The 26,324-nt window shown below is 35.1% G+C and overlaps 2 protein-coding genes across 2 annotated transcripts; both read right to left on the reverse strand.

Moving 5' to 3' along the window:
• Positions 1-498: 498 nt before the first annotated feature.
• On the reverse strand, positions 499-3,494 carry LOC121427973 (E3 ubiquitin-protein ligase TRIM71-like). The gene is made up of 2 exons (XM_041624552.1): positions 2,859-3,494; positions 499-1,764 (listed from the first exon to the last, which is right to left on the reverse strand). The coding sequence occupies exons 1-2, from the start codon at positions 3,492-3,494 to the stop codon at positions 499-501; spliced, it is 1,902 nt and encodes a 633-aa protein (XP_041480486.1).
• Positions 3,495-21,563: 18,069 nt separating this feature from the next.
• Positions 21,564-24,608, reverse strand: LOC121428203 (E3 ubiquitin-protein ligase TRIM71-like). Its single transcript, XM_041624812.1, has 2 exons — positions 23,928-24,608; positions 21,564-22,826 (listed from the first exon to the last, which is right to left on the reverse strand). Exons 1-2 carry the CDS (start codon positions 24,561-24,563, stop codon positions 21,564-21,566), a joined length of 1,899 nt encoding a protein of 632 aa, XP_041480746.1. The 5' UTR covers positions 24,564-24,608.
• Between the last annotated feature and the right edge of the window lie 1,716 nt (positions 24,609-26,324).

Raw genomic sequence — 26,324 nt, forward strand, 5'->3', positions numbered from 1 at the left:
CTCGGTCTCGCGGACCTTCGGTCTAGCGGACCCTCGGTCTCGCGGACCCTCGGTCTAGCGGACCCTCAGTCTCGCGGACCTTCGGTCTAGCGGGCTGTCACCCCACACAACATCAGCCCACTTATCACTGGTCATAGCTGTTTTCACAAAATATCGCTAAACTTAAAAATTAATTAGTTGTTTTATCAGATTTTGATGAAATTTTCAGCGTTTTGCCATTTTATGCTATGGAGTATGTCATAATGTATATTCTGATTTTACTATTTTAAGCCAGGAGAACCCATTTTTGAAGGAATTTTACTGATAGTTCTATAGCATGCGTGACTAGTTTGTATACTCCTAAGAATGTCACATGATGGATCCTACCATTGAAAAGAGATTTCATTAAATTATGATAAACAATAGAATATGGAACCATGGAGGTAAATCAGGATAGCTCGGTGAATGCATCTAACACAATATTGGGCTGTGATGCTATATGATGTGAGACAATCTGGATTACAGTGATACCTTGATGAAATATAACTTATTGTAACGAGCAAAGGCGAGCATGTCTGGGGAGAGGGAAACCAAGTAACACCACCAAGTATCCAATGTCATATCAAGTGCATTGAACTCAACTCTTTCCTTCAGGTTCAGACCATCAAGATCATAGAGCCTGATCACGACGCTACTATTCTTCTCATCAACACTCGCTACATACACCCTGTCCCGCTCATCCACGGCAGCATACAGGTAGACACCCTCTGGAGCTTGTAGAGACTCACCAGAATTCCCATCCCTGCCATAGACCGTCACCACCCTTGGATCGGCAAAACATGAACTCGTGACGATCAAACCCGTCCCGGTAGTAGATGCCTGACCCGTAACGTGCTTTGTTTGAACAGTGTGTTTAAGAGTGGATCCTGTCGGGTCATAGATATAGACTTGTTTTCCATAGTTAGTAATGATGATTTCATCTGATGGACTCCTGTTAACTCTGAGAAAATTTCGATTGTCTCTCACGTGGATCGTTGCTTTCCTGGAGCCAAGGGGAGAGTAGATGTCGGCTTCTGAATGACCAGTCGACACGCAAATCGCCCCGTCCCGTTGCAAAATCAGATCATAACAATACATGTCATTTAAGGCTAATATGTTACTATATCGCTGCTTACCACCATTTGAATCAATGATATCAATACCTTGTGCATCGCTCCCATACCCGATAGCGACAGTGCTATCTGAGTACCGTGCCATACCCCACATCCCTTCCCGTAGATCAACACACTGAATGACTTCCATCTTGGGATCTGATCCTGAGATGCTCCCGAGGTCAAGACGAGTGTCGTCTGCTGGTTTGAACCTCTTCTCCTGTGCTTTCTTCCTAATAGCTTCCGCAGAAGTGTGATCAGTAACCTCCTTCAGCATGGCATCCAGCTCCTCACAGAGCAAGATATGAGCAGATAGAGTGTCTGTCTCAAGATGACCTAGTCTGTCATTATCTACCAAAGTAATTGAACTACAAATACTCTTGATCCTCTGACGATCTTTTGACTTCAAGACATTGAGGTCGTCATCAAAACTATGCTGTAAGGCATGTATTTGGTCGGTGAGATTTCGAAGATTTTCTTCCAGCTCCTTGGCCTTGATACTGTAGGCTTGCCTGACATCATCTAGTAGTGTCTGCACTGCAGTGTGTACCTCATGACGTTGTATTTCTATGTTCTGAATGTTCTTTTCCAGCTCTGCTTTCTTGTCAGCACATCGCTGGGCAAGGTCTGTCACCTACAGAATGAAAGCGTGTTACGTAAAAACAGCGAATTAGATCTGGAAATATTCCATAAAGGCGAATATAAGGAATGCTAATACTCTAAAACAAAGAAATCATACAGAATGACATACGACAATCTGAGTATGATCGAAGAGAGGCAGCATATAATTACAAAATTGTTTGTCACATTGAAACAATACCGATAATAATCATTAATGCTGTTCAACATAAAGAATAAATAACAAAATTAAATGCAACAACATTTTAGATGTTGATGATGGTATTACAAATTATTATATATCATTTTCATTCTGTATTCATCAACATCTATATTTTTATTTTATTAATCGATATTGATTTATATATTCTTATTCATTATATCATTATTATAACTATCATTATTCGTGTTACAATTAGCAGTAGTAGTAGTAATATCATCATTATTATCCTTGATATTTCATTATTATTAATATTATCTTTATTTTTACTATTACTGTTCTTAATATCTTATATGTCTTGATATTGTGATTATCATTATTATTATCGTCATCACAATCAAAATCATTATTAAAAGTGGTATGATCTTTGGTGTTAATTCTTATCAATTAATTAGTTTTCATCATTTTCTGCTCAATGATCGCCCTGAGTATTTATAACCATGTTAAATCTACCTATAGTATTATACACACTTAAAATGCTGGGCAACCTACTGTCCACTATGTTGGGTAATGTTGGTAAAATACATGCTTATTTTTATTACCCAATTATTCGTTTTTATTACCAAATTTTGACAGATAGTGTGTTACCCAGTGATGGTTAATAATTGATCCTTTTTGCCTAAACTTTTTAAGAGTACACTTTCGAAATGTTTATTTTTTTATACAAGCTGTTTAACCTTAATACATTACCTGTTTAAATAGATTTTAAAGTGTTCAGACTCCTAAACAGCAAAGTTTGATTTTTTATTTGATTCTCAATTAAAATCAAGCATGGTTATTTGAAATTCTAAACATCTCTTGTCTTTTTAAGAACTAAAGATTCAATAGTAAACAGCGTTAAATGTATTTTCAACCAGCATTTTTACTGTGATAATTATGAATAAATTTACCTTCCGTCGCAACTCCTGCTCAAAGTCAACCTGGTTCTTGATTTCATGAGCTTTATGACCAACAAGTACACACTTTTGACAGACATGGACCTTACAATCCTCACAAAACATATCCTTGTTCTCTTGTTTGTGGATGGAACACTTCTCGAATAAATGACCAATGCTGACCTTCCCTTCGATGACATCATCCATGGATACAATCTCATGACCTTCGAAGACAACTGTAAGATGTTGATGACAATGTAAGCACTCATTACACATGTAATAATTACATGTTCTGCAGAATGATACAGCGTCTCTCTGAGACTTGCAAGCGGTGCATTTCTGGCACATCTCAAGGACAGCATTCATCCCTCCACACTTGGCGTGGTAATCGTCTACGCGTCCGTTGATGGAGTCATTGAGGCGGAGATCATCGACACGGTTGGCGTACAACTTGGTTATCTCCCTGCAGAGAGGACAGACCATGTGATCAAGGTCCTGATGAGTTAGATCGTATTTCTTGAGGCATCGCCTACAAAATGTGTGTCCACATGAAGTCAGGATTGTCGCCTCGACAAATAAATCAAGACATAGTGGACATATCAGGTTCGGTGAAGAACTTGATGCTTTCTCTGATTCACGCTTCTCGGCCATCGCTAAATTAATTTACATACAAACACGAGATCTAAATTCCTCAATGTCTATCAGTACTAATGTATATTGAAACGTCGAGTTCGAGTTACAACGCAATGGTTCAGCTTCATACTATTGTTGTACTTCATTACAAATTCAACTACAAGTCAAACACACCCACTTTGAACAATAGAACTGGGTATTCCCAGCTACCTTTGAACTTGACTGCGTGTTATGTATTCATTCGTTGATAGAGGGGGTGTCATTATCAAATTAGGCAATTATGTGCAAAATCCCACAATGGATGATTTTATTTTTGAAATTATATTGTATGCAGGCAACTGTATTTCTCTATCAAGAAGATATATTTTATTCGGCTACCTTACTTGAATTTTCGAATTTTCCTTTATTAAAAGAGAGAATTCCTTTTCAGTGTTACTCATTTACAGATCTTATTATGTAAAAAAACAAAAGAGTCAATTTTCCCTGTTTTTCCCTTCGTATGCATAAATCCAAGAATGGATGATTTGATATTTCCAATGTTTTATGAATCTCTTTTTCTCTGTCAAGAAAATATTTCATCAGGTTACCTGACTTGAATGTTCCAATTTTCCTTTACAGACAGAATCTGTTTTCATCATTTAGATCTGATTTTGTGAAAAAGGGTCATTTTTTCCACAATTTTTGTCTTCATGTGTATAAATCCCAGCATGGATGATTTAATATTTTCAATATTGTAATGCATCTCTATCGAGAAGTGATTCTGTTATGGTATCTGACTAAATGTTCTGTATTTTGAGAGATCTTATTCGGTAACAAGAACAAAAATCTTTAATGGAAAGTTCTGAGTCTGTATGTTGATATTGTTTTGTGACATTGTGGTTTTATACTCTTTTTTAAAAATTGTTTGAGTAAAAGAAAATCATTTATTAATGTTTGTGTTGGGATAATTATATTAAAAAATGTTTGTATCTTTCTCTCATCTCTGATTCTCGCTCGGGTTTCATCTCATGTGCTCCTGATCTACTCTTGTCATATTCTCCCCCCCCCCCCCCCCCCCCCCTCCCCCCCCTCTCTCTCTTTATTTCTTTCTGAGTTTATTTTTTCTTTGTGTATTTTCCCTTTTTTCATTCTGTTTTCTTATAGTAAGGGTGTTTTTCTCAATGTTTATTGTTGTCTCTCATTGTTGTTCATTCTTTTCTCTTAAAGTTTTTCTATGTCCGTTCGGGGGGTAATATTTTCTTTGTATATTTTTTTCTAGCTTTATTTTTTTAATACCTTTGTAATAGTGGTTCCCGTTCCTTGTAATCTGTTCCTTCTCAAAAGTTATTGAACCCCACCACAAAATGCATGCACTTCTTCATGCTGGGTGTTGAATATAGACAACAACACTACAATACGCAGCGAGCCCATAGAAACAAACTTTATCGAATTTGAAAGTTTATCAAATTAATTCATTATTAGATTAAAAAAAATGGCAGAACTAGAACACTTGAAATACAAATTATGTTCATTTTCGGTGGGATTCACTGACTTTAGAGCTCCACTGTAACACTGTCAAGATAAATCAGTATCCGAGTAATAATGATTTATTGTCAATTATCTTAAAACGATTCCATGATGAAAAAAAGACTTAAATCACGAAGAACCTATTACGCACATAGTGTACCAAAAGTAATGCCACCGTTTAAGAAGATAGAATAGCGCCATCATACACAGTTTTGAAACCAGTCTTACTTTCTTGAGAATTATTTCGAAAACCGATATTATTGTTATCATGTTTCTTTCCTACTCCTCTTTTAATCTTTGCTACTTTATTTTTCTAATTTCTTACCCTTTTTTCTTTAATTCTTTCTCCCTTTCTTTCACCCCCTCCCCCTCTTGTTTCTTTCCTTTCTCCCTCTGGGAGTGCGTACATGACCCATTTTTAATAATCATTTATAAATCAGTGTCCACCAAGAGTTCTTCCTTATCATGAATATTCAGTTAATTTTGATGATATTTTTGATAAAGGTTATTTCATGCGCATGTCAATCGAGATAAATTTGCTGTTTTGAATATATATGTAGATTAAGGAAAACATCATATTCTATTTTCATTGTGATTTTCGCATTCGTCCAAAAGCAATTTATATCTCAATTGTCCTTCTTTACATCTATCTCTGCTTATCATCACCATACGTATTAACGATGGTTATTCCGTTATAACTTATTTATTTATTTTTATTTATTTGTTTCTGCATGTCATGATAATTTACATAGTGTAACCATCACAAAATTGATTACATTGAATTTTACATAATAATAATGTATAATTATGATGATTAACATAACATTAACATAACTGATTATAACAAGGTTGCAGACATGCAGTGGTATGACAAAATAAGCAGATGCTTGAGCTGTTGTCAGACCTTTGAATATATGAAATGCATACATAAATATAAAAACAATACTGAAAAGTCAAAACTAATGATTACTCAAAGAAGGGAAAGAAAAAGAAAAACAAAACAAAGAAAACTAAATAAACAAATTATTATGTTCCACAACTATTTACAAATATTTACAAGAAGTGTATGAGGCGTAATAATACTTGAAATTATATCAATCTATAAGTTTAAAATGTACAGTGCAACAAAATGTGTCTTGCTAAAGAAATTACATCTTAGAGACAAGTATGCGTTTTACCGCATTTTTGAAGGAATGCACTGATAATATATTCCGAATACTAGTAGGTATCGAATTCCAAACATCAGGTCCATAATGTCTGACAGATTTGTGAGCCAACAGTGTGCGAGGGTTATACAAATGCATATTAGATGCTTGTCTTGTGTGGTAGGTATGGATAGTATTATTTTGTTGAAACATATTGGAAAAGCAGGTAGGTAACATTTTGGCATTAAACCGATACATAAAAAGGGAAGTTTGAAGAAAATGGACATCATCAACAGTAAGACATTGCAGCTTTATAAAGAGAGGGCGTGTATGATCACGGTAACCAACTCCAGCACAAATGCGAATTGCTTTCTTTTGTTGCAAAAGAATTGAGTTTGTGACACTCGTTGAAGTTGCCCAAAGAATATTGCAATATGACACATAAGGTAGAATAAGAGTATTGTACAACATGTAAAGTATTTTATAAGGTACAAGGTACTTAACTTTATATCATCACCGTCATCATCATCATCATTACCATCACCATCATCGTCGTCGTCATCACCATCTTTACCACCACCATGCCACATTCGTCATCATCGTCTTCATCATCATCACCATCATCATCTTCGTCATCATCATCAGCAGCATCATCATCATCCCAAACTCTATCACCACCACCATCATTATTATTATCATTTTGATCATCATCGCTACCATCTTCACCACCACTATTATTATCATTATCACCATTAATACCACCACGACCAAAACTACCTTCATAATGACAGTAATAATAACCATCGTCATCACAACCACCACTCCTATCATCATCACCACCACCATCATCATCACCACCATCATCCTCATAGTCACCATCGTTATCATCACCACCACCCCTATCACCACCACGGCTACCATCATTTGAATAATCTTCATCACCACCATCATCATCATCTATGATCGTAATCTTACGAACATCATCATCATCATCATTGTCATCATCATCATCATCAATGTAATCATTATCACCATCACCACTATCATCATCTATCATCACCATCATTACCATCATCACCACCACCATCACCATCATCATCATTACCATCACAATAACCATCATCATTACCAGCATGATCATATTCATCGTCGTCATCATCACCATCTTTACCACCTTCTTCATCACCATCATGTCACCAAAATCACTATCATCGTCGTCGTTATCACCATCATCATTACCATCATCATCACAATCATCATCGCCGTCGTCATCATCATCATCATTACCATCACCATCTTCATCACCACCAGTTCCACTAACTTCATCATCATCATTATCATCTTCTTCTTCATTATCATCACCATTACACCATCATCGCTATCATCTTCACCACCACTATTATCGTTATCACCATCAATATCACCACCACGACAACACTACCTTCATAATGACAGTAATAATAATCATCGTCATCACAACCACCACCCCTATCATCATCACCACCACCACCATCATCATCACCACCATCATCCTCATAGTCACCGTCGTTACCATCACCACCACCACCCCTATCACCACCACGGCTACCATCATTTGAATAATCTTCATCACCATCATCATCATCTATCATCGTAATCTTTACGAACATCATCATCATCAACGTAATCATTATCACCATCACCACTATCATCATATATTATCACCATCATCACCATCATTACTGTCACAATCACCATCATCATTACCAGCATGATCATAATCATCGTCGTCATCATCACCATCTTAACCACCATCTTCATCACCATCATGCCACCAAAATCACTACCATCGTCGTCGTTATCACCATCATCATTACCATCATCATCACAATCATCATCGCCGTCGTCATCATTATCATCATCATTACCACCACCATCTTCATCACCACCAGCTCCACTATCTTCATCATCATCACTATCATCTTCTTCTTCATCATCATTATCATCATCATCATCATCATCATCCTAAACTCTATCACCACCACATCATCATGACATCACCTTCATCGCTACCATCTTCACCACCACTATTATTATCATTATCACCATTAATACCACCACGACCAAAACTACCTTCATAATGATAGTAATAATAACCATCGTCATCACAACCACCACCCCTATCATCATCACCACCACCACCATCATCCTCATAGTCACCGTCGTTACCATCACCACCACCCCTATCACCACCACGGCTGCCATCATTTGAATAATCTTCATCACCACCACCATCATCATCATCTATCATCGTAATCTTTACGAACATCATCATCACTATCATCGTCGTCATCATCATCAACGTTATCATTATCACCATCACCACCATCATCATCTATCATCACCATCATTACCATCATCACCACCACCATCAACATCATCATTACCATCACAATCACCATCATCATTACCATCAATATTACCATAATCATCATCGTCATGACGTCATCATATCATTACCCCATCATCATCATCATCGCCACCATCACCATCATCATCGCCATCATCACATCGTCTGTCATAATCACTACCATCTCATTCGTCGCCATGACACTTATATCACTTACCTATGTGCCGGAAGCAGTAACTAGCAAATTTAACACAAAATGTATTCGAGATGACACCCCCCCCCTTCCTCAACTTTTTTTTCTTGTTTTTTTTTTCAATTCAATTTCAATTCAAATAAACATTTATTTTCCTCCATTTTACAAAGTTACATTCATTATTGTTCACAAGAATACACTTCAAATCAATTTCTATAAAGAATATAAATATAAACAAATTATGTGTAAAGAGGAAGGCGTATGTCCCTAGAAGCATAATGCTTGTGGCGGGATACGCCTGTGGACAAATAAATACAATACACAAAATACAATACAAAGATAAGGGCGAGGAAAGGAGAAGAGAAGTAGAAAAGAAAACGGGAAGAAAACGAGAGAGGGAGAAGTGAGCAGGAAGGCGGGCGGGCATGAGTTACCGAGTACCGAGCAAGTAGAGCGTACAACAATGTATGATGGAGAGAGGGAGAGATAAAAATAATAATGCCGCAACATTTGCACATTATTCATGTTAACTTAAGATCAAAAGGAATGTAAGGTATTAGGATATTCAAGCATAGGATGATAAAATTGATTTTTTAATCTTAAATTTTAAGCTAGTTGCTGACAAGGATTTTTTATGTAGTCTGGAAGATCATTCCATATTTTCGGGCCAGAATAACGGATGTTGTGTTGAAAGATAATCTTTTTGTGTTTAGGAATATATATTTGGTTATTTGTTCGGGTATCAAAATGATGTATATTTGATACATGCGTAAAGAAATCACGAAAATTTTCTGGAATTTGAGAATTTAAACACCTGTACATAAAATTACATTGCTGAAGTTTATTGATGTCGTTAAATTTCAGCAGTTTCTGGGAATGAAATAAAGATTTCGTGTCTGTTGGTGGTATGATGTCGTTCACAGAAATTATACGCACAATTTTATTTTGAAGGGAACATAATTTTTTAAGATGGGTTTGGTATGTGTTAGCCCAGACCAAATTACAATAATAAAAATATGGCAAGATTAGAGAGCAATATAATGTACGTAGGACCGGTTTTGGAAGATAAAAGCTTAGGCGATATATAATTCCGATATTTTTCGCTACCTTGTTTTCAATTTCATTTATGTGATGTGACCATGTTAAATTACTGTCAATGATAATACCAAGAAATTTTGTATTTTCAACTCTGGGAATAATTTGGTTATTAAGCCTAACTAGAAACTCTCAGAATTCATGTTGGTGTCTCGGTGATTATCTATTAAAACTATTCTACCAGAATCTGATTGTGTTAACTTTACATGTTTAAGTGGGAGGAGGTTTACCGAAATTAGTGATAAAATAAATCATCTTCATATTCCCCTCTCTTCTCGGTCCCTCTCTCTCAGCGACTACCCCCCCCCCCTCATTCTTTTGCAAGCGCTCTAGTTAGTATTCAACAGGTACACAGTTTGAACAGACTCGATTCAATGTTATCATATTTACAATTTAATGAAAAGAGAAATCCCTAGATTCAATTTTAAAAGGAATAATATCTATACAGCTCGATAAACTTCGATTCTAATAAAATATGCATTCAACGCTTTAGATGACAAATTCTAGATTGTCTTCTCTGAACAATTTTCTCTCGTTTTCTATCTTCACCATTTATATATCTCATAAAATAATCAGATATATTATTTGTTTCTATTGTTTTCTCTTTTGATTTGCTAAATGCATTCAAATACATAATTATAGGCCTAAGAGAATAAAACAATCGAATATCAAAATGTAGCCTATGTATAATATAATATCATTTGCATCTTTATGCCCCTTTCATCTGTAATGATGATTCTTGATTTGAATATAAAACATGATATTTATTCTACACTCAGCATATTAAGAGATAATATATTTCCTATATTATTATACTACATAGTTGGTAATAATCTATACCTATACCATTCCCATATATACAATATTATATGTCTACGAGGGTTCTGTAGGTTGGCGATTGATCGTATGCTTGGTATTCATGATTAATTGTACATTGTAGTCAATTCAATCAATCATAGAGATATTCATCCAAGATGATTGTTAAGGTTCGTGTAAGAGGCCCCACAAGTGCATTTCCAAACATGACGCCAATTTGATTTTTTTTCATGTTGAACTAACTATATAACACAAAGGTTAGCGATTAATCGTTAAATGAAATAGCCAATCAGGATCGTCGTTGCATGCGTATTTTGCTCACTTGACTGAATAGGAACCAATCAGAATTGTTCTTTCAAATAATGTGTTACTGGCTCCTGATGTCACTGGTTATACATTCAAAATAAATTCATCTAATAGCTACGCATAGTCACTAATAGTGGTGCATTCACGGCGTCAAGAAACACATATTATTAAATAAAACAAACCTTATACCGAAATTAAAAAAACTATAAGTTTTGTAATCAATTTACTTTTAAAATACTCTTTCCCCAATGATAAACTGAGTCGTTTAAAACATAAGTCATAACTATACACAAGAGAATGTCAGAGACCAACCCCTGAGAGTGCAGTAACTCGATAACATGCATTTATAATATATAAATCGTGATATTTACACAATAAAAAAATAATTCATACATCAAATTCAAAGTACAATTACATGTTCTTAAAAGAAAATTACCACAAATCGACCTGGAGTTGCCCCTCTACGTTAAAGGTGATAACCAGGTCTTCAGTTTCGAATTATTGCATAAAAGTTTGAGTTGCTTTTTTGCACGTTTCTTTTTTGTTCGGGCTGCTTTCAAGATCTTTAAGGAGACATTCGAAGAATCCAAAGTATTTTATAATGCCTTTTTGTGGTCATCATTGTAAAGGCGAAGTATTACTAATCAGATATATAACTTCACTTTTCAAAATAGTCATTAGAGTTTGCAGAAATCAGCTCTCAAAAATGATTTATTTTCATGCCATATTTCTGCCTTCCATCGGTCCTCTTGCGAGCTCCAGCTGAGTGACGTCACACAATGAGCGTGAGCAGCTGAGCTGACAGCAGCCCATTGAAGACGATCTTTCCAATAAGCGTTTTTTGCTCTTAGAATTGTTTATTCCTCACAAGATTGGTCTTGTTATATAGATAAAAGTTTGAATTTACTGAACAGTGAAATAAAGTGCACATTTAACGTATTTTGGTAACCGATATTTAGCTTAGAAAAAATGATTTTTTTTTTCAAGAAATATATTTGAATAAACAAAGCATATTTTCACTTAGAAATCACACTTGCGACAAATTGATATTATAATCAATATAAAGCATAGACATTCTTCGTCACGACTGAAAAAAAATTATGAAATTTCATTACGTAACAAAGTCAGGAACCACAAAATAACATGGCAATATCCATCGCGAAATGATTGAAATTGCAGTTGAATTGCCGAAACATGATTAGCCCACAGCGGCGAGCGGACTTTGTTTCATATATCTTAAAAGCACACCACATTGTAGGGAATAGTCTGTGGCCAAACGTGTTGGCCATCGTTTTGTCGTGTGCGAGGACCCTGGTTCAAAACTCTGGTTAACTTGGTTATTTTTTTTTTATTCCTTCTCGTCCCTACCCAGCTTTTTTTTCTTGTGAAATCCCATTCAGACCTGTATTTATCAAATCTTATTTAATTGCTGCTTTTGATTTCAAGTTCTTGATTAGATTCTACTCTTATTTGGGATGGGAGGGGTACAGGATGAGTTAAAAGTCAAGTCCACATCAACTAAAAATTATTTGAATAGAGTAATTTCCCTTGCTGTTTTTACTCAAAACAGTCACAAAACAATGATATGCAAATTAGTGTTGTCACTCACATCACATTCGTTTCTAATTTTTTTGTGGCATTTTGTTTTTTAATTCTTTGCAGATTTGAGTATAGGAATTTCTTCATCCGAACACAATAGGTTACATTTACGGAACTGTAACTCTAAATGTTATTTGGAGGAATTAAAATCCCTCTGAAAATTTTTCAGAAAATAAATAGAAAATTAAATATCAAATCTACATGTCATGTAAATATATCAAACAACAAAATACAAAAGAACTTAGTGCGTGTGACATAACGGTTAGTGTAATTTGCACATCGACACAGATGAGCATATCATCGTTTTATAAATTAGGCAAAATTTCTCAATGTTAGAGTAGTAATTATATAAATTTGAATCAAAGTTTTTATGAAATTTCCTGCAATATCTTATTTTTCTTTAAATTCAAATGAATTTTTGATTGTGTGGACTTCTCCTTTACTCTTAATGTAGGGAATGCATAGCAATATTTATCCAGAAACAAAATTGTCTTAAAATATGCAAATCTGTAATTGGGCACATGTTCACTTGTCTTTCATCCAGGCCACTTCCTCACACCCACCAGGCTTACAGTCTTAGAACAAAAAAAAAATGATGAACCATCACACAACAGCACACAACATTCAGTGCTTCACAATAAATATTTCACTTCTGTTCATACATGTACATGCAATAAATATTGTGGAAAACAATTAAAAGGCGTACCCATATTCATTTCGTTTAAAAGGACAAATATATTATACCTTTCGAGAAAAATCAGCACGTTAGATATCTGATAACAAAACACAAATATGGGGCACTGCAAGAAACTTATGTTCCATTGCAAATCAAGCGTAAGTCTTAAATTCAAATTCAAGCGTAATAAGGTCGAGTTGCAATAGCAGTTCAACTACATGTACATGTTTGTCTTTAATCAAAGGACTTACCCTTGATTTGGGACGTGTGATTGATTAGAAAATTTCTTGCAAAATGCCCTAATAACATTAAAATTGTTTTTTTCGTTTTAAGTTGTGTGTTCTTATTTTCGACAAGCTGTATTCATGTCCAAGTCAATTTTTTTAGTTCTCTCCAAAACTGTGCTCAAAATCGTTTCCAAGATCGATAAACATAAATTTTCTGTTGCATCATTATCAGTCCAAAACTTGCATCGTAGCTCCTGGAAAGAATGAAGAAAAAAATGGCTATATCCAAATCAGTAAGAGGACATGATGGAATCTCCCAGATTGAAGTAGCGAGCAGAGACCAGAAGTCACCAGAGTCAGCAAGTGTGCAGATCTGTGTGTAGAAGAGAGAAAAAATAAAGAAATAATTTAAATAATCAAATCAAAGTATGAATTTCATTATCTTGATGATTGACGACGTGCGGTGGCATGTAATTCCCGGTCAACAACAAATAATAGTAGGTTTAGACACCTGAAAAATTCCACTCAGAACACTGGTGCTCTACCTCAACGCTCAAGTGATGTTTGTGTAGGCCCCACTCTACTTACCGCTTAGCGGTAGTGAATCACTTGAGGTACGGTACTCTGTGTTATTACAAAGAGTGCATTTATCTTCATTGTTTTATGTTGAAGGCACTACGCATTCATATGTAGAAGCACTCTAATCAGAAAGAAACACCAGACTCTAGTTTTGGCCAGGAATCAGCATGATCAGGGTAACCACTGCTGAAAATTTGTCTTGCTTCATGACATCGGCATTATGGTGATATAATTCTGTGTATCTGGATGTATACAATACAGGGCCCTCCTGAGCATAAACGCATTGGGTACTAGACCTGTGTATAATAAAAACTTAAACATTTGGCCTTATCGTGAAAACATTCGGCCTTATCGTGAAATTTGGTGTTTGTGCGCTCGTTGTGTACAAAGTCAATGGGAGTGGATCACCGCCGTTGACGAAATAAACGGCAGTGAATGGACTGGTGACAAAAACTACGATAATGCCAAACATTCCTCTGAAACAGCATATTTTCAGCCATGGTCCATGCCAATGCTCCTAAACAATTTAATCGCCTGAGTCCTGACCAGTTTATTTAGAATTTTAGAAATCTGACTGAAGTCTTTGTGAAGAAAAATCTGCTGGAATTGTGCAAAAACATTATTTCTAAATAAAGACTTTTTAATTTTAATAGTAGTCATGCCAAAATGCATGATTCTAAAATTATATCAGATCTGTATCTGTCATCTGACCTGAATGCATCGTCAGAACAAGTACAGACTACAGTTTCCAAACATGCTTACCTTGACTTTTGACTGGATCAAACAGCGTAACCTGCATCGGCAGCAAGTGAATGGGACCGTACAGCTTGGAATCAGAGCAACACAACGAAGACTGTCGAGTGGACAAAATCGGTCTTTCCAGTTCATAATTCAATAAAAATGGACAAAGTAACACAGTTCTGGTTCTCTTATAGTCTGAAGATGTCGAAATCGGATATCACAACACATGAAGAAAACGGTAAATTCGAAGAAAAATAGAGACCAGGAAGGTGTATCAGTGTATTATGCACAGAGAGATAGTGTGTAGTCGATCATGTGACGTTATTATTCTCGGCTGTTTTCGATCGCGTGAATGTCTGCCTGGGGGCGGCTGGGGGGCTGAGAAGGGTCTCTATTAATTTCATTTCTTGCATTCCACAACATCTGTAGGACTTTTTAGTGACATATTTGTGTATAAAAAGACAAGACCTTTCCATTCATATATAATTTGTCTATAATCATCACTTTCGTGAATTTTCTTTGTGTGTATCCTTTAAACTTGCAATCAAAAAGAAACCGAACTATTTTCGGACTTGTACTAATAAAAATACATAATGGCTAGTTGTTTGGATTTTTCTTTTTTGCCAGATCAATGTTTACAATCTTCTATTTTCACTTAATTACAATATGTAATTTCGAAAAAAAGGTGGTTTGGATTTTTACACCGATGTGTTATCGTAACGAGCAAAATGGGGATAGAGATTGCTGGAATGTTCTTGAAAAAGCAAATAAATGGTGTCAATTTGGGGGATCTGAAGCGATCGTGGTTACATATATATACTTGAATGTAAACAGAGAAAATCTGGCACTGAACACTTGAGTATATGAGTCGAATAGCAACTGAACGTTTGAGTTAATCTAGAATTAAAGATAGTGGAATCTATCTTTTTGAATTTTCTCTAAATAATTCTTAGAAAGACTCTACACATTAACATAACGATAATGGACGATTTGTAATTATACTTTACACCGTATACAATACATTCCTATATGCAATATTTATATTCGAGATTTATCGATGGCCTTGGCATTGTTTGAAGCAACACAGCCAAAAAGTTGTTTAAAACATGTATATATACCACGCTGTTTGCTATATCAACTGTTATACAGTAGTTGTTTAAACATTGTTTAAAGTCTTAAAGAACATTAATAAATCAAGCTTGTTTCTTTATATCGTTTAACAACTACTGTGAGCTTTGTATAGTAATCAGCGTTGTATGAAAAAAATACTGACTGTGATTAAGGAATTGGTTACATCGTAGAGATGGACTCTGGGCGCCATAATTTTAAGTTAAAATCAAACAATATTTCAATAAAGGGTATGATCTGGAAAATTTGTCACGCGATAATACATGGATAAGAAGATCTTTTAAAATGATTATATTATTTCCATCCTTTTCCATTCACCAACCAGTCAACCCCCCCCCCCCCTCCTCTTCGTTCCTATAACATCCTCATTTCAAGCGTCAGTTCCCTAGCACCCCTTTTTGAAGAGGGCAATCTAGTTCTTAGTAACTTTAATTGCTTATAGTTCTTAATTGCTTATAGACATAGTGTCAGTTAAGGAGATGTAGGACGTAAAACATTTATTATTATTACTATTATTGTTATTCTTATTATAATGATTATTATTATTATAATCATTAATATTATCATTATTATTGTTGTTATTATTATAATTATCATCATTTTGGATATATTCATATGTGTGTTTGCACAAAATTATGTTGAATTTATTGTCATATCCTGGCCAGGACAGCTGAAGGATTTAGCTCCATTTATGTATACATTATGAAAAATACGAGACATTTGGCTTCCTCCTGCTCGTACGCACGGGCGTCCGTCGATATAACACATTATATTTTTATGAAAATATGCACCCTTTTTCTTAAAAGTTGATGGAGAGGGGGAAAAATTAATCGTATCAAGTCGGGGTATTCAGTAATGAGTACAGGAGAAACTATATTTCACTGATTTTCATAATTCATTCCATTTGATTAACTCATCTATTCGTGTTTTGGGGCTAATCTTTCCCTTACGCATTGCTTTTTGGCAGAAGTTCTATGGAAAATGCACCTTTTTTCACACAAACTTTGAGACACTCTGTATTCATTCCCCCATTGCTCGAGAATGAATGGGCAGTTAACGACGGGGTTAAAGATTTATTGAGGAACGGAATGTATATTTCATGAAAATGAAAGCCATTTTCCCATTGGATATCTTCAATACGTGTTTTTTACTAGATGAAGTTAGTTGTCGAATAGGCTGTCCTGGCATTTGAGGTCTCTATCGGTGACGTCACTCAGGATCGTCATGCCTGAACCATCGGTCGGGCAGGGATCGCAATGGTATTATGATTTATGGATAATGCACTCGATATATACAATAATCTTGTCCTCCCTTTCAAATGAATGTGAAACTCATATAATTTTCATCAGAGCATTCAACAGGAGTACTGTAGTACACATTTCTTTGTTATAAGTGAAAAGTCCCTCCAGTGAGTTTGATCACACCTATTGCGAAAATGTATCACCCCTACGTTGTAACACAGTCAGCTGTTTGCACTCAGGGTCACTCCGTGACCTGTGTGTGCGTTCAAGAGTTGTACACGATTTTCTGTCTCATTTAGGCAGAAATCTTTCATAATGATAAAAAGCTCCAATTATGTCTCTCGTAAAATTGATGAGACAAATGATTAAGTCAACTAAGGGACAAACATTTTTATATTGTGGGGGGGGGGGTTGCCTCGCCTGCATAGCAGAGCGGGATTATCAATATTTAAAATTATAACCTAAGGTTAAATTTTGAAATGTCATCATATAAACCAAGGTAAGGGTAAATAAGTACAACTGAACATTCTGCCCGAGTTTCAGATCACATAACAAGGATCAAGGTCATTTAGGGTCAATGAACTTTGACCATGTTGGGGGTATTTGTTGAATTGCCGTAATAACTTTTCAAGTCTATGGATCCAATTCATGAAACTTGGACGTAAGAGTAATCAAGTATCAGTGAACATCCTCCATGAGGTTCAACTCACATGACCAAGGTCAACGGTCATTTAGGGTCAATGAACTTTGGCCACACTGGGGGCATTTGTTGAATTAATTGCCATCATATCTTTGAAAGTTTATTGGTATATTAATGTGGACATATTTAGGGAATCAAGGACCACTGATCATCCTATTCAAGTCACATGTGATATAATCAAAATGAGATGTCATTTAGGTTCAATAAACATAGCATGTTATTGTCATATATATGAATGGTGTTTTTGTGAATAATTATTCTATAGTCGTTTTCAAAGTCAGCATGGTGCAATATTGAATGTAGGCGAGACACTGCCAGAGGCGTACTATAGGCTACTTGTTGTTGGATCTATTTTTAGCATTACTGTTTTTTAATGATTCCATAGAAATGGCAGATTCACAACGAAAATTATTCATAAATACTTACATACATCTGTATATATACTTACTTTCTATCTACCTCTCACCTCTGTCTATACCTACATGTTCCCCCCTCTCTCTCTCTCTCTCACCGACTACCCCCCCCCCTCCATCCTCTTTTCCTTTTGCAACCGTATGTAGTAAGTATTCAATATAAACAAAGTTTGAACAGACTCGATTCAATGTTATATTTACAATTTAATGAAAAGAGAAATCTATAGATTCAATTCAAAAGGAAGAATGTTCATTTCTCGATATACTTCGATTCTAATCAAATATGCATTGGTTGTTTTTTAAATAGCAAGCTCTAGATTGTCCTCTCGGAAAATTTTCATTCGTTTTCTATCTTTACCATTTATACCAAAAATAATCGAATATCCATTTGTTGTCTCGTTTGCTTGATATATGCATTATAATAAATATAGGTCTAAGGGAATCAAACAATCGAATATCAAAATGTAGCCACTGTATAATGTAATAAAATGACATCCAGCTTTAGGCGCCTTTCTTCTGTAATGATGATTCTTGATTTGAAGGTCAAGTCCACCCCAGAAGAGTGTTGGTTGGACTGAAAAAGAGGAAAATCAAACTAGCATAACGCTGAAAATTTCATCAAAATTGGATGTAAAATAAAAATGTTATTTCATTTTAAATTTTCGCTTATTTTTCACAAAACAGTGATATACATGTACAAAACTCAGTGACAAGCAAATGAGACAGTCGATGATGTCTCTCTCTCACTATTTCTTTTGGTTTTAATTGTTTGAATTATACAATATTTCATTTTTTTACCAATTTGACAATAAGGAACAACCTGACTGAACCATATAGTATCAAACAATAGTAGTTACACATGTTCAGAGAGGAATTAATCGTTGTTTTACTTGACAATTAGGAGAAAATTCGAATATTTCATATTTCATTGAATGAAATACAAAAGAAATAGAGTGGATGACATCATCAGTAATCAGTATCCTCATTTGCATACCGACCAGGATGTGCATCTTAAAGTTCTGTAATATATTATTTCAAAATAGTTTTCTTATTTTCCATCCGATTTTGATGAAATTGTCAGTGTTATTCTTGTTGGATTTTTATATTTTCATTCAAGTCAACTTATTTCTTGGGTGAACTTGTCCTTTAAGTATGAAACAAGATATTTATTCAACAGTCAGCACATTAAGAGATAAAATTTTTTTTTTTCAAATTTTTACATTATATAGTTGGTAATAATCTATACCTATACCATTCCCATATAAACAGTATTATAACCATGGCAACATAAAGGTTAGTGATTGATCTAAACAGAGGTCATAACTATACACAAGATAATCTCATAGAATAAAACCTCCGAGAGAGCAGTAACTCGATAACATGCATTTATAAAAATATAAATCGTGATATTTACACAAGAAAAAAATTATTTATACATCAAATTGGAAATAGAATGAAATGTTATTAAAGAAGATAACCACGGATTGACCTGGAGTTGTCCATCTACGTTAATTTCTATCTCAAATTAGTGTGTAAAAAGTTTTTTGTAGCACGGTTAAAGAAAGGCTGTTTTCTTAATCCTGAACTCACAATCAAAAAGAGTTTCGTCGTTTGGGGCTTGTACTAAAAAAGCTGTAAATGTTATTTTTCTTTTCCAGGTCAATGTTTACAATTATCTAATTTTACTTCATTAATCTTCCATTTTGAATTTCGGAATAAGGGTGGTTATAGTTTTATTTTTTTACACAAATTGTTAGATGCAAATTTGGGTTAACGATTGCAGAAATATTCTTTAAGAACTACTAAACGGGTGTCAAATACTGGGATTTAAAGTGATCATGGTTACACACTTGAATGTAGAGAGAGAACACCGGGCAATGAAAACTTGAGTGTACAAGTTGAATAGCAATCGTTAACTTAATCTGAAATTAAAGATAGTGAAATCTATCTCTACGAATTTTCTCAAAATAAATCTTAGAAAGCCCCTGCACCTTGATATGACGATAATGCAAGATTTTTACTCGTTCTCTACACCATATACAATGCATTTCTAAATGCAATATTATGTATATAATATTTGAGATTAAGTTTATACTTATACACGCATATATTTACAAATGAATATAGATTTCAATTCAATTTTTTTTCAATTTTTCAATTTTATTTATTTCACTTCCATCAAACAAAAACAAATTGTATACCATATATATAAAAATAAGTATTTGTATCCATTGCAAAGAAACAAAAATAATATTAAAAATACGTATGTTGTGAAAAAAACTTACACGATTTGGGCAACACATTGGAGGTTTTAAATAAGTATACTATTTTTCAATAGAAATTAAATTAAGATGGAAATGGAGGGACCCACTAAAAAGCAATGCTTGTACAATGGGGCCCCTCAAAAATAGATAACAAAACCAATAACAGAGTACAAATACAGACATATGTAATCAAATGAGAAAAAAAATAAATGAGAGAGAAATAATACTCACAAGATTATATATTCACATTCCCCCTGTTTACTAATATACAAATTACCATTACATTGCTTTTATTCTATTCACAGTGACTTATGACAAATTCAAGGAAGAATAGAAAAAAATATTCTTCAGATGAAAACACTCATAGAAGTAAGGAAATAAAAATAGTATATTTGTAAGACTACTAATATCTATAAAAAAGGGCAGCTTTCACCAGCAAATATTTCGTTTTCCAAATGAATGGTTATCAGTGGTTGGCATCTTCCCCTCTTAGAGAAGATCACATCGAAAATAAAGAGCAAGATTCGTATGGACGGTCCAAAAGAAAGCATCTTATCATTCCATTATCCACGATAATCTAACTGAATAATATACAAATAGCGAACAGGCATGGGTATGACGGTACGAACATTTCGCATGGTGTGAAAGCAAAATGCGGTAGAGTGTACTTTTTCTGCTTATATACCGTTAGTTCCCCTTGTGCACTGTAAACATTTTCATTATCATGTATGATAGTGATTATCTTGATTTATATTTAATTACATTTGCTGATTACTTTGTTATATTCTTAATAAATACTTAGTTATGTTTTTGTTTTTAAGTAATTTTTCTATCACTTGATAGCTACAATGATAAATACGATATGCCTATGCTTGTTGCAGACTAAATACTACATACATGTAGAATACACATGAAACTGGTGTGACGTTAAGTTTATAAATTTGATTCATTTTTTAGATGTATAACTGTACATGAAATAATGAATATTGATACGTGTTAAAGTAGATTTGTATTGTAGCAGGATGAAAGCATGTCAGTTTCCATACTACATGGTGTGATATAAAGTGGATTACAGTGATACCTTGATGAAATATAACTTCTTGTAACAAGCAAAGGCGAGCATGTCTTGGGAGAGGGAAACCAAGTAACACCAATTCCAGACCAATGTCATGTTAAGTGCATTGAATTCAACTCTTTCCTTCAGGTTCAGACCATCAAGATCATAGAGCCTGATCACGACGCTATTATTCTTCGTATCAACACTCGCTACATACACCCTGTCCTGCTCATCCACGGTAGCAAACGGGTAGACATCCTTTGGAGCTTGTAGAGACTCACCAGCATTCCCATCCCTGTCATAGACCGTCACCACGCTTGGATCGGCATCACATGAACTCGTGACGATCAAACCCGTCCTGGTGGTAGATGCCTGCCTCGTATCGTGCTTTGTTTGAACAGTGTGTTTAAGAGTGGATCCTGTCGGGTCATAGATATAGACTTGTTTTCCATAGTTAGTAATGATGATTTCATCTGTTGAACCACTGTTAACTCTGAGAGCATTTCCATTGTTTCTCACGTGGATTGTTGCTTTCCTACAGCCAAGGCGAGAGTAGATGTAGGCTGTACTACCAGTGGACACGCAAAACGCCCCGTCCCGTTGCAAATTCAGATCATAACAATTCATGTCATTGAAGGATAATATGTTACTATATCGCTGCTTACCACCATTTGAATCAATGATATCAATACCTTGTGCATTCCACCCATACCCGATAGCGACAGTGCTATGTGAGTACCGTGCCATACCGAACATCACTCCCCGTAGATCAATATACTGAATGACTTCCATCTTGGGATCTGATCCTGAAATACTCCCGAGGTCAAGCTGAGTATCGTCTGCTAGTTTGAACCTCTTCTCATGTGCTTTCTTCTTAATAGCTTCCGCAGAAGTGTGATCAGTAACCTCCTTCAGCATAGCATCCAGCTCTTCACAGAGCAAGACATGAGCAGATAGAGTGTCTGTCTCAAGATGACCCAATCTGTCATTATCTACCAAAGTAACTGAACTACAAATACTCTTGATCCTCTGTCGATCTTTTGACTTCAATACGTCGAGTTCGTCATCAAAACTATGTTCTAAGGCATTTATCTGCTCGGTGAGATTTCGAAGATTTTCTTCCAGTTCCTTGGCCTTGATGTTGTAGGCTTGCTTGACATCATCTAGTAGTGTCTGCACTGCAGTGTGTACCTCATGACGTTGTATTTCTATGTTCTGAATGTTCTTCTCTAGCTCTGCTTTCTTGTCAGCACATCGTTGAGCAAGGTCTGTTACCTACGAAATAAAAGTGTATTATGTAAAAACAGCGAGTTAGATCTGGAAATATTCCATAAAGGCGAATATAACAAATGCTAATACTCTAAAACAAAGAAATCATACAGAATGACGTACGACAATCTGAATAAGCTTGAAGAGAGACAGCATATAATTACAAAATTGTTTGTCACATTGAAACAATACCGATAATAATCATTAATGCTGTTCAACATAAAGAATAAGTTACATAATCAAATGAAACAACATTTTAGATGTGATGATGGTATTACATATTATTATATACCATTGTCAATCTGAATTCAACACCATTTATATTGTTATTTTATAAATCATTATTAATTCATATATTCTTATTCATTATGCCATTATTAAATCATTATTCGTCTTATCATTAGTAGTAGTATTATTATCATCATTATTATTGTCATTGATATTTCATTATTATTAATATTATCATTTTTTTACTATTACTGTTTTTAATATCTTATATGTCTTGATATTGTGATTATCATTATTATCGTCATCACAATCAAAATCATTATTAAAAGTGTTATGATCTTTGGTGTTAAATCTTATCAATTAATTAGTTTTCATCATTTTCTGCTCAATGATCGCCCTGAGTATTGATAACCATGTTAAATCTACCTATTATACACACATAAAATGCTGGGCAACATACTGTCCATTGTGTTTGGTGATATTTGGAAAAAAAATATATACTGTATATACATGTTTATATATTCTGAGCAATTATTATCCAATTGAGCAAATTTATTACCCAATTAATAGTTTTATTACCAAATTTTGACATACTGTTACCCAGTGATGGTTAATAATTGATCCTTTTTGCCCAAACTTTTTAAGAGTGTACGCTTTGTTTCATTTTTTATATAAGCTATTTAACCTTTATACATTACTTGTTTAAATAGATTTTAAAGTGTTTAGACTCTTAAACAGCAAAGTTTGATTTTTTATATTTGATTCTCAATTAAAATTAAGCATGGTTGTTTGAAATTCTAAACATCCACTGTAATAGTAAACAGCGATGTATACAATATCAACCAGCATTTTTACTGTGATAATTATGAATAAATTTACCTTCCGTCGTAACTCCTGCTCAAAGTCAACCTGGTTCTTGATTTCATGAGCTCTATGACCAACAAGTACGCACTTTTGACAGACATGGACCTTACAGTCCTCACAAAACATATCTTTGTTCTCTTGTTTGTGGATGGAGCACTTCTCGAATAAATGACCAATGCTGACCTTTCCTTCGATGACATCATCCATGGAGACAATCTCATGTCCGTCAAAGAACATGGTTAGCTGTTGATGAGAATGCAGACACTTATCACACATATAACAATGACATGTTAAGCAGAATGACACGGCGTCTTTCAGAGACTTGCAAGCGGTGCATTTCTGGCACATCTCGAGGACAGCATTCATCCCACCACACTTGGCGTGGTAATCGTCTACGCATCCGTTGATGGAGACATTGAGGCGGAGATCATCGACACGGTTGGCAGACAACTTGGTGATCTCCCTGCAGAGAGGACAGACCATGTGATCAAGGTCCTGGTGGGTTAGATCGTATTTCTTGAGACATCGCCTACAAAATGTGTGTCCACATGAAGTCAGGATTGTTGCCTCGACAAATATATCAAGACATAATGGACATATCAGGTTCGGTGAAGAACTTGATGCTTTCTCTGATCCACACTTCTCAGCCATCGCTAAATTAATTTACAAACACGAGATCTAAATTCCAACGAATATATATATATATATATATATATATGTCTATAGGTATTGACGCACTGAAACGATAAGTTTGGGTTACAACGCAGTGATGCAGCTTCATGCTATTGTGTACTTCAATACAAATTCAACTACAAGTCAAACACACCCACTTTGAACAGTTGAACATCCTATAACACTACGTATAACTAACTGGGAATTCCCAGCTACCTTTGAACTTGACTGCGGGTTGTATATTCATTCATCGATAGAGGGGGTGTCATTATCAAATTAGGCATTTTTGTCTTCACGGCATAATTCCCAGAATGGATCAATTGATATTTCCAATATTGGATGTGCATCTCTATTCCTCTATCAAGATATTTTATTAAGTTACCTGACTTTAATGTTCCAATTTTCCTTTGTAAAAAGGCAGCATAACCCAAACTTGGAACCATCTAAGAATTTCTCTACTATACGATGTATCCTAACAATAACATCAACCTGAAGTTATTTTTGTCTATCATGTCCAGGAGCGTAACGGGGTTTGGAGAGGGGGGGGGGGCATAGGTTTCCTGGTCATATCATGGTATAGACACGCAATGGTGTAATGAGGCTAAAATCTTGAAAGGGGCCAGATATGGCGTAACGTGCAATTTTTTTAAGTTACGAGTAAGCGAAGCGAGCGAGCAAAATTTTTGACATTTTCATGACAAAAATCTAATTTTTGATGGATTTTGACATAATATTCAGAAAATAGTATATTTCACCCTTTTCTCTTTTTTTCCTGGTCTGTGAGCCACTGTTTTCGTTTTCATGATTGGGCACGAGCATAAAAAATAAGGGGCAAAGTATGGCACGTGTTACAAATATTTGCCTAATATAAATCCCGAGCGATCGAAGCGAGAGATGAAAAATACACCTTTTCATGCTATAACTATAGACTTAGACATTCCTTTGCTTTTTTTTTCTTTCCTCCGTTCTTTTTTGTTTGGATGTAAAACTTTCAGGGCCGTGGTCCAAACCCTTCCATACGACACTGCTATGCGGGTGATATTCTCTTGATAATTATCAAAGCCATTTGAAACCCATAGATGGCCGCTATTTTTAATCAAATCGCGTGTAAAGCTTTCACACAACACATTAATTCAACGCAGTTGCGTGATAATCCAAATATTTTGAGCGGGCACACAATAGGAAATGTGGGAAAATTTGTAAAAAGTCGCCTGCGAGTGAAGTTAGTAAGAAAGAAACACTGCCTTCTGACATGGTTGAAATTAAATTTTAATTATGTGATAGATTTTTACATCATATAGCAAAAAATATTCATTGTTTTCATTTAATTTCGTTGCCTTTTTATTTTCTTTTATTTCCTTTTGGCTGTGGACCCCCCCTGTACGTCATCAGTGCTTCACCGTGAAGCTTAATGCAGTCCTTGGTCCATACAGGGGGCTGTATATAGAGCCCTTTGAAGATTACAGATGAACCCCCCCCCCCCCCCCACTGCATGGTATCTGGGGCAGAGCCCCTGGTAGCTTTGGAGATTTAACAATCTAATGATCGACTTCATACACAGTGTTATATGTCACCCATTTTTCTTTTCCGTTCTTTACTTTCAATCCTCGGCAGCCCTGTTGTTTTATCTTGTCCCTTTTCTTCCGAATTCCATAATACCGCCTTTAGGGGGATTTTTTCATCATTTGATTTATTTCCCGTTCTTACTGGTCATGCTAATTAGTATTTCGGAATGATTAC

This window comes from Lytechinus variegatus, chromosome 14 (assembly GCF_018143015.1).
Source record: "Lytechinus variegatus isolate NC3 chromosome 14, Lvar_3.0, whole genome shotgun sequence".
NCBI classification, from domain to species: Eukaryota; Metazoa; Echinodermata; class Echinoidea; order Temnopleuroida; family Toxopneustidae; genus Lytechinus; species Lytechinus variegatus.

What these genes read in the sequence shown, in the direction of transcription:
- LOC121427973 (XM_041624552.1), bottom strand. Translation starts at nt 3,494, where the DNA reads ATGGCCGAGAAGCGTGAATCAGAGAAAGCATCAAGTTCTTCACCGAAC. An exon ending in AGCAGGAGTTGCGACGGAAG is followed by an intron (nt 1,765 to 2,858) that starts GTAAATTTATTC and finishes TTCATTCTGTAG; the next exon opens with GTGACAGACCTTGCCCAGCG.
- LOC121428203 (XM_041624812.1), bottom strand. Translation starts at nt 24,563, where the DNA reads ATGGCTGAGAAGTGTGGATCAGAGAAAGCATCAAGTTCTTCACCGAAC. An exon ending in AGCAGGAGTTACGACGGAAG is followed by an intron (nt 22,827 to 23,927) that starts GTAAATTTATTC and finishes TTTATTTCGTAG; the next exon opens with GTAACAGACCTTGCTCAACG.